The sequence below is a fragment of the Nicotiana tabacum genome, chromosome 7, assembly GCF_000715075.1.
Source record: "Nicotiana tabacum cultivar K326 chromosome 7, ASM71507v2, whole genome shotgun sequence".
Taxonomy (NCBI): Eukaryota; Viridiplantae; Streptophyta; class Magnoliopsida; order Solanales; family Solanaceae; genus Nicotiana; species Nicotiana tabacum.
This window is the reverse complement of record NC_134086.1, coordinates 156649057-156659736: the sequence shown is the minus strand read 5'-3', so window position 1 is coordinate 156659736 and position 10680 is coordinate 156649057. Positions and strand designations below refer to the sequence as shown.

General features: G+C 44.3%; 1 protein-coding gene across 1 annotated transcript; it reads right to left on the bottom strand.

Annotated features, from left to right (window-relative positions):
* Positions 1–308: 308 nt before the first annotated feature.
* LOC142162382 (uncharacterized) lies at positions 309–713 on the bottom strand. Its single transcript, XM_075218729.1, has one exon. The coding sequence runs from the start codon at positions 711–713 to the stop codon at positions 309–311; it is 405 nt and encodes a 134-aa protein (XP_075074830.1).
* Positions 714–10680: the final 9967 nt, after the last annotated feature.

The following is a 10680-nucleotide window of genomic DNA, read 5'->3' as shown; positions in this document are numbered from 1 at the left end:
AGAGTTATAAAGTATGAAATCTCGAGCACTTGATTATTCCTTTCATTTGGTCCATTTCCTGAAAAGGAAAATACATAGGGGACTCGGAGGTATATCTTTAGATGATGACTACTTAACCCATTTTATTTCCATCAAAAAGGTTGTAACCCAGACTAGGAATAATTTTGTATCCCACGTGTCTTTCAGGTCTAATATCATCATTTGGTGTGGTCTATCTTTTTCCTATCATCTAAAATGGTTAGTATAATTAAAAAAGAACAAAACTAAACCATACACGAATGATACATGACTGAGGGTTCTTACTTTGCTTATAAGTAATACTTCTTTAAAGGAACATGATTCCAATTTGATGGGAGTACTTTGCATTCCATTGTTTCTAACTCATACGCACCCTTTCCAGCAATGCCTCGAATCCTGTAAGGTCCTTCCCAATTTGGACTCATCTTTCCTGCATTGGCCGCTTTTGTTAATTGAAAAACCTTTTTGAGGACGAAGTCCCCAATCTTGAAGTATCTAAGATGAGCTTTCCGATTGTAGTATCGCTCAATAATTTGTTTTTGCGCTGCCATCCTTATTAGAGTAGCTTCTCTCCTTTCTTTAAGCAAATATAGATTTATTTGCATCTCTTCTTCATTTGATTCTTCAGGTGCTTGGGTATATCTTGTACTTGGTTCACCTATTTCAACTGGAATTAAGGCTTTGGCACCATACATAAGTGAGAATTGAGTCTCTCCTGTACCTTTTTTTGTTATCGTGATAAGCCCATAAGACTCCTGGTAACACTTCTTGCCATTTACCTTTTGACTCCTCTAATCTTTTCTTCAAGTTATTAATAATAACTTGTTTGTGGATTCAGCTTGTCCATTATCCACACGATGGTAAGGTGTTGAAGTTATCCTTTTAATCTACCAACTCTGAAACAATTCTGTGATTTTCGCACCTAGGAATTGTGGGCCATTATCACATATGATTTCTTTTGGAACTCCGAACCGGCATATGATGTTTTGGCAAATAAAGTCCTTGACTTCTTTTTCTCGCACCTATTTGAAGGCACCTACTTCTACCCACTTGGTAAAATAATCTGTTAATACTAATAAAAATCATACATTTCCTTTGGCTTGTGGTAGTGGACCCACGATATCCATCCCCCATTTCATAATAGGCCATGGTAAAATAATCGGATGTAATAGCTCTGCTGGGCGACGCATGTTGTTGCCATATCATTGGCATTTGTCACACTTGGCCACAAAACTATCTACATCCTCTTCCATTTTTGGCCAATAATATCCTGCTCTAATTAGAGTTTTCACCAAGGATCTTCCTCCTGCGTGATTTTCACAGTGTCCCTCATGTACTTCTCTCATCACATATTCTGTTTGAGAAGGTCCATGACATCTTGCTAAAGGCCCTCCGAACATCTTTCAATACAAGTTGCCATGAACCAAACAATAACGGGCATCTTTTCATTGAAGTAACTGATCCATTTTCTTATCTTCAGGTAAAATCCCGTACTTGTCACGATCCGGATTTTCCACCCTCGGGAGTTGTGATAGTGCCTACTAATGGTAACTAGGCAAGCCAAGCCTTAACTACCTACTACACTTTCATATTGCTTCATTTTAACAAACACGAGGCGATAACATGATAACAGCGGAATTTATATGTAAATAAGCGGAAGTCAACAGTTATAAAACTTAAAACTACATCTATTACAACTTTTAAACTTTAATTACCCCAAAATCTGGTGTCACAGTATCACAAACTGTCTAAGAGTCACTACATACAAGGTCTAAAGAAATAACAGCACACTGTTTCTGAAGTATAAAAAAATGAAACAGGAAATAGAGATTGAGGGAGACGTCGGGCCTACGGACGCATGCAAGTCTACCTTGGGTCTCCGAGTGGACTGAAGGAAGCCCTCCAACTACTGTCCGAAATCCCCAATTTTAGAAAAACCTAGGTTCTACCCAAAACACCCAATTTCCCCCATGAAAATCTTTGATTTGAAGTTGAAATCATGTTAAAAGATGTTGAGTGAAGAAACTGAGTTAGAAATCACTTACCAATGTTTTGGAGAAGAAAGGTTGTTTGAAAAATCGTCTCTTATGTTTTTTGGGGGTTTTGAAAAGTGAAAAATAACTGAAATTCCCGTTTATTTATACCCTTCTCAGACCCCCAGTGCGGACCGCATCAAATGGACCGCGGCCGCACTAGCGTACCTGAAGACCTGCAATTCAGCACCCTGTGCGGACCGCACAAGGCCGACTGCGGCCGCACAGCCTCCACTGTGGACCGCACAAAGGCGACCGCAGTCGTGCTGGCCCCTCCGCTGTCGGACGCGATTTCTCGTGGACCGCACTAGAGGGTTCAGAGATTGCAGCTTCCTGAACCTACAACACCTGACTTTCTAAGCCTAAGGCATACCGGAACCTACTCGAAACTCACCCGAGCCCTCGAAATTCCAACACAAGTAAACACAGCCTCAAAAACATCCTACGGACATATTCGTGAAATCAAATTGCCAAAATAACATCAGGAGCATTGAATTAAACCTCGAGATCAATGATATTTCTTAAAACTCTTTTAAACATCAAATTTCTCAATTAAGGTCCGGATCACGTCAAACGACGTCCGTTTTCAACCAAATTTCACAAGAATGACTCAAGTCATATATAAAACCTGTACCGGGCGCCGGAACCAAAATACGGGCCCGATACCGGGTTTCTAATCAGTTTTCATTTCAAATTTCCTTAAATAATTTCTGAAAACAATTTCACTTAAAAATTCATTTCTCGGACTTGGGAGCTCGGAATTTGATTCCGGGCATACGCCCAAGTCCCATATTTTTGTACGGACCCTCCGAGACCGTCAAACCACGAATCCGGGTCTATTTAACCAAAATATTGACCAAAGTCAAATTTATTCATTTTAACATCAAAACTTAGCATTTTTCACAAAGTTTCATATTTAAGCTCTCCGGCTACGGTCCCGGACTGCGCATGCAAATCGAGGTGACTCTAATGACGTTTTCAAGGCCTTAGAGACACAGAAATCCACTGAAAGTAAGTGATGACCCTTTGGGTCGTCACATTCTCCACCTCTAAAATAATTGTTCGTCCTCGAACGGACAGAAGAAGGAAGTACCTGAGTTGGGGAAAAGATGAGGATAACGGTTACGCATATCGAACTCGGACTACCAGGTAGATGCCTCAGGAGGCTGACCTCTCCACTAAACACGAACCGAAGGAAAACTCTTCAACCTCAACTGTCGAACCTACTGGTCTAGAATAGCCACCAGCTCCTCCTCATAAGACAAGTCCTTGTCCAACCGAACAGTGCTAAAATCTAACACGTGGAATGGATCGCCGTGATACTTCTGAAGCATGGATACATGAAATACTGGATGTACGGCTGATAAGCTAGGCGGCAATGCAAGTCTATAAGCCACCTCTCCCACCCGATCAAGAATCTCAAATGGACCAATAAACCTAGGGCTAAGCTTGCCCTTCTTCCCAAATCTCATCACGCCCTTCATAGGCGACACTCGGAGCAATACCCGCTCACCAACCATAAAAGCCGCATCTCGAACGTTGCGGTCTGCATAACTCTTCTTCCTAGATTGAGCTGTACGAAGCCTATCCTGAATGATCCTGACCTTGTTCAAGGCCTCCTGAACCAGATCTGTACCCAACAACCGAGCCTCTCCCAGCTCAAACCACCCAACCGGAGATCGGCATCGTCTACCATACAAAGCCTCATAAGGAGCTATCTGGATACTCGACTGGTAGCTGTTGTTGTAGGCAAACTCTGCTAAAGGCAAGAACTGATCTCACGAGCCTCAAAAGTCAATAACACAAGCTTGGAGCATATCCTCCAATATCTGAATAGTCCGCTCAGACTGCCCGTCTGTCTGAGGATGAAATGTTGTACTCAACTCAACCTGTGTGCCCAACTCTCGCTGAACTGCTTTCCAGAAACGCGAGGTAAACTGCGTATCTCGGTCCGAAATAATAGATACCGGCACACCATGAAGGCGAACAATCTCCCGGATATAGATCTCAGCTAACCTCTCGGATGAATAGGAGACTGCCACAAGAATGAAATGCGCTGACTTGGTTAGCCTATCAACAATGACCCAAACAGCGTCAAACTTCTTCCGAGTTTGCGGGAGTCCAACAACGAAGTCCATAGTAATCCGCTCCCACTTCCACTCGGGAAGTTCAGTCCTCTAAAACAGTCCACTAGGCCTATGATGCTCTTACTTAACTTGCTGACAATTCAAACATCGAGCCATATATGTAACGATATCCTTCTTCATTCTATGCCACCAATAATGCTGCCACAAATCCTGATACATCTTTGCAGCGCCCGAATGAATAGAGTACTAGGAGCTATGGGCCTCCTCTAAAATCAACTCTCGAAGCCCATGCACATTAGGCACACAAACTCAACCCTGCAATCTCAAAACTCCATCATCACCTAAGGTAACCTACTTAGCACCTCCACGCTGCACCGTGTCTCTAAGGACACACAAATGGGGATCATCAAACTGCCGATCATGGATACGCTTCAATAATTAAGAACGAGCAACCGTGCAAGCTAATACTCGGCTAGGCTCAGAGATATCCAATCTCACAAATCGATTGGCCAAAGCCTGAACATCCAAAGCAAGTGGCCTCTTACCGACCAGAATATAATCAAGACTTCTCATGCTGGCTAACTTTCTACTCAGAGCATCCCGGGTGATATAAGATAGTGATGTCATAATCCTTCAACAACTCCAACCTCCTTCTTTGCCTCAAATTCAACTCTTTTTGCTTGAACAAATACTGAAGACTCTTGTAATCCGTGAACACCTCACACACCACGCCATACAAATAGTGCCTCCAAACCTTCAATGCGTGAACAATGGCTGCCACCTCTAAATCATGAACCGGATAGTTCTTCTCATGAATCTTTAACTACCTCGAAGCATAGGCAATGACCTTGCCATCCTGCATCAACACTGCACCAAGACCAATACGAGATGCATCACAATAAACGGTATAAGACCTTGAACCTGTGGGCAAAACCAACACTGGTTCCATAGTCAGAGCTGTCTTGAGCTTCTGAAAGCTCGCCTCACACTCGTCTGACCATCTGAACTAGGCACCCTTCTGGGTCAATCTGGTCATCGGGCTGCGATAGATGAGAATCCCTCTACGAACCGACAATTATAGCCTGCAAATCCTAAGAAACTCCGAATCTCTGAAGCTGATGCTGGTCTAGGCCAATTCATGGTTGCCTCAATCTTCTTCGGAACAACCTGAATACCCTCTTCTGATACGACATGACCCAGGAATGCAACTGAACTCAACCAAAACTCACACTTCGAGAACTTAGCATATAACTGACTATCCTTCAGAGTCTGAAGAACCACTCTGAGATGTTGCTCGTGTTCCTCCTAGCTGCGGGAATATATCAAGATATCATCAATGAAGACTATCACGAACGAGTCCAAGTAAGGCCTGAACACTTGGTTCATCAAATCCATAAAAGCTGTTGGGGAATTTGTCAACCCGAATGACATAACCAAGAACTCATAATGCACGTACCGAGTGCAGAAAGTTGTCTTAGGGACATCGGATGCCCTAATCCTCAACTGATGGTAGCCAGATCTCAAGTCAATCTTTGAAAATACCTTGGCCCCCTAAATTTGATCGAATAGATCATCAATCCTCGGCAGTGGATACTTATTCTTGATGGTGACCTTGTTCAACTGTCGGTAATCAATGCACATTCTCATCGAATCATCCTTTTTCTTAACAAACAAAACAGGCGCACCCCGAGGCGAAACACTAGGTCTAATGAAACCCTTCTCAAGCAAGTTCTGTAACTGCTCCTTCAACTCTTTCAACTCTGGCGGTGCCATGCGATACGGTGGAATAAAAATGGGTTGAGTGCCCTGAGCCAAATCAATGCAAAAGTCAATATCCCTGTCGGGCGGCATACCCGGCAGGTCTGAAGGGAATACCTCTGGAAACTCATGAACAACGGGCACAGAGTTAATAGTGGGAACCTCCGTACTAGAATCACGAACATAGGCTAAATAGGCCAAGCACCCCTTCTTGACCATACACCGAGCCTTCACATAAGAAATAACGCTATGGGTAGAATGACAAGGAGTTCCTCTACACTCTAAACGAGGCATACCCGGTAAAGCTAAGGTCATAATCTTGGCATAACAGTCCAATATAGCATGGTAAGGTGATAACCAGTCCATCCCAAATATAATATCGAAGTTGACCATATCTAGAAGCAACAAATCCATACGAGTCTCAAGACCCCCAATCACAACTACACAAGAGCGATGGACTCGATCTACTACAATAGAATCACCCACTGGTGTAGACACATAAATAGGAATACTCAACGAATCACTAGGCATGACCAGATACGGTGCAAAATAAGATGACACATACGAGTATGTAGACCCTGGATCAAATAACACTGAAGCATCTCTATCACAAACCAGAACCATACCTGTAATAACTACATCTGAAGCCTCAGCCTCAAGCATGGCTGGGAGAGCATAACATTGGGGTTGGGCCCCACCACCCTAAACTACCTCCCTAGGATGGCCTGTAGCTGGCAGGCCTCCACCTCTGGCGGCCTGAGCTCTACCTCTAGGACCTCTACCTCCACCTTTAGCACCTCTACCCCCACCTCTAGCTGGCTGGGCGGTCTGTGGAATATCTGGTGCCTGAACCATAGCACAAGAACCCTGATGCAGAGAACTATTCGAAGATCGAGGGCAATACCTAGAAATGTGCCTCGAGTTGCCACAAGTAAAACAAGCCCTCGGCTGCTGGGGCTGACGACCCTGAAAACTCTGAAGCGATGGTGCACTGATAGGTGTTGGTGGTGCACTGAAGGACTGCTGATCAGAATACTGCATCAGAGGACCACGGCCACCTGAAGCACCATGAAAAACCTGAAGAGCTGACTGAAATGGCCTAGGAGATTGGCCTCTACCATATGAATCTCTACCTCCAGAAGAGGTATCACTGAATCTACCTAAATGACGGGGCCTATTATCTGACCCATGACCACCTTCATATGACAAAACCATCTCAACTCTGTGGGCCACATTGGCCGCCTCATGAAAAGTGATCTCACTCCCGGCCTCCTTGGCCATCTGAAGACGAATCGACTGAATAATACCGTCGATAAACCTTCTCACCCTCTCTTTCTCTATAGGAAGTATGACAAGAGTATGGCGAGCTAACTCGATGAACCTGGTCTAAAACTGGGTAACCGTCATGGAACCCTGCTAGAGGCACTCAAACTGCCTCCGATAGGCCTCTCTCTGAGTAACGGGGAGAAACTTCTCCAGAAACAATACTGCAAACTGCTCTCAAGTCAAAGATGGCGACCCGGCTGGTCTAGCTAAGCAATAATCTCTCCACCAAGTCTTGGCGGATCCAGACAAGCGAAATGTAGCAAAATAGACCTATTGGTCTTAACAATGCCCATGTTATTTAGAACCTTGTGGCAGATGTCTAGATAATCTTGGGGATCCTCAGTAGATGCACCGCTAAAAGTAGTAGTGAAGAGCTTGGTGAACCTATCCAGTCTCCACAAAGCATCGGGGCAGACATAGCCGCTCCATCACCGGTCTGAGCTACCACACCCGGCTGTACTGCTCCAAGTGGCTGAACTGCTAGAGTCTAAATCTGAGGAGCTACCTGCTTCGGAGTGCGAGTAGCAGGAGTCTAGGCCCCTCCTCCAGCCTGAGAAGTGGTTGGTGCTACAAGAAGCTAACCTGCTCGGGTGACACTCTCCATGAGGCCCACCAATTGGACCAGAGTGTCTTGAAGATCTGGGGTGGCAATAAACCCCTCTAGGACCTGAGCTGGGCTCACCAGAACTGCTAGGGCTGGAACCTCCTCCTCAAAATCAACCCGAGGCTCCGTCACTGGTGCTGCTGCTCGGGGCGGAACTCTGCCCCTACCTCGGCCTCGGCCTCGCCCTCTGCCCCTAGTGGAAGCTGCTGTTGGGGGCTCGGGCTGCTGAGCGGTAGATGAGGAAGCGCGTGTTCTCGCCATCTGCGAAAGAGGAGTAAAAATTCAATCAGTATTGGGGAAACCGAACCGCACGATAAGAAAGAACAAATGTGAAGTTTTCCTAACTTTGTAGCCTTTGGAGGATAAATACAGACGTCTCCGTACCGATCCCTCAAACTCTACTAAGTTTGTCTGTGAACTGTGAGACCCATGTAACCTAGAGCTATGATACCAACTTGTCACGACCCAGATTTCCCACCCTCGGGAGTCGTGATGGCGCCTACTAATGGGAGCTAGGCAAGCCAAGCCTTAACTACCTACTACACTTTTATATTGCTTCATTTTAACAAACACGAGGTGATAACATGATAACAGCTGAATTTTTATGTAAATAAGTGGAAGTCAACAGTTATAAAACTTAATACTACGTCTATTACAACTTTTAAACTTTAATTACCCCAAAATCTGGTGTTACAGTATCACAGACTGTCTAAGAGTTACTACATACAAGGTTTGAAGAAATAACAGCACACCATTTCTAAAGTATGAAAAAATGAAACAGGAAATAGAGATATAGGGAGACGCCAGGGCCTACGGACGCATGTAGGTCTACCTTGGGTCTCCGAGTGGACTGAAGGAAGCCCTCCAACTACTGTCCGAAAGCTACTTCGGGATCTGCACATAGTGCAGAGTGTAGTATCAGCACAACCGATCCCATGGGCTGGTAAGTGCCTGGCTTAACCCCGGTAAAGTAGTGACGAGGCTAGGACCAGACTCCAGATAAACTTGTGCAGTTATATAACATATGGTGGAAAAGCAACAAGTAATAAACAATTAAAGCTGGGGAAGGGGAACATGCATCGAGGGTAGCTGACAAAACAAAATAACAAGAAATAACAAGGAAGCTAACAATATAACTTCTAACACAGATAAAAAAAAGTAAAGACAACTTTCACTTTCAGTTTCCATCTTGTTGCAGGCGTGCAACCCGATCACGTTTCTCATATCTTGTGGTAGGCGTACCACCCGCTCCCATTTCATCATATCTTGTAGCAGGCGTACCACCCACTCCCATTTCATAATATCTTGTGGTAGGCGTACCACCCGCTCCCATTTCATATTATTTTGTGGTAGGCGTACCACCCGCTCCCATTTCATTATCTAGTGGTAGGCATACCACGCGCTCCCATTTCATAATATCTTGTGGTAGGCGTGCCATCCACTCCCATTTTATCATATCTTGTGGTAGGCTTACCACCCGCTCCCATTTCATAGTTCATCACACAATCACAAGAAATCCCGGCAAGGGAACATAAGTAATATAATAACTTCCCGGCAAGGGAACAAAAGCAATATAATAATTTCCCGGCAAGGGAACAACAATATCAAAATAGTCAACCCGGCAAGGAAGAATCAGCTATAACCAATCCCACTTAGCTGGTACTCAGTTCAATTAATGGAAATGCTCAATCATAGAAGTTCATTAATTAAAACGTACAAGGTGTCATTCAAGAACGCAACAGCTTTCAATTTAAGACCCACGGTCATGCTTGACACCAACGTATAAATATTCGCCAGCATGCCTATACGTCGTACTCAACAAGAAGCAAGTAGCAAATATAACTCAACTCCTAATCCCTCAAGCTAGGGTTAGACCAAACACTTACCTCGATGCCTTGAACACCACTCAAGTCTCAATTATAGCTTTACTCCTCGATTCCACCACCAATCCGCTCGAACCTAATCACAAGTTACTTAATTACATCAATAAGTGCTAAATGAATCAACCCCAATGCATGAAAAATGAGTTTTCCAAGGTTTTACCCAAAAGTCAAAAATCACCCCCGGGCCCACGTGGTCGAAACCTGAGGTGACCAAAACTCGATTACCCATTCCCCCATGAATCCAAATATATCACTTGTTTTGAATTCGGACCTCAAATTGAGATCCAAAACCCCAATTTTAGAAAAACCTAGGTTCTACCCAAAACACCCAATTTTCCCCATGAAAATCTTTGATTTGAAGTTGAAATCATGTTAAAAGATGTTAAGGAGTGAAGAAAATGAGTTAGAAATCACTTACCAATGTCTTAGAGAAGAAAGGTTGTTTGAAAAATCGTTTCTTATGTTTTTTTGGGGTTTTGAAAAGTGAAAAATAACTGAAATTCCTGTTTATTTATACCCCTCTCAGACCCCCAGTGCGGACCGCATCAAATGGACCGCGGCCGCACTAGCATACCTGAAAACCTGCAGTTCAGCACCTTGTGCGGATCTTACAAGGTCGACTGCGGCCGCATAGCCTCCACCGCAGACCACGGCTGCGCTGACCCCTCCGCGGTCGCACTCGATTTCTCGCGGACCGCACTAGAGGGTTCAGAGACTGCAGCTTCCTGAACCTGCAACACCTGACTTTCTAACCCTAAGGCATCCCGTAACCTACTCGAAACTCACTCGAGCCCTCGAAACTCCAACACAAGTATACACACAGCCTCAAAAACATCCTACAGACATATTCGTGTAATCAAATTGCCAAAATAACATCACGAGCATCGAATTAAACCTCGAGATCAATGATAATTCTCAAAACTCTTTTAAACATCAAATTTCTCAATTAAGGTCTGGATCACGTCAAACGA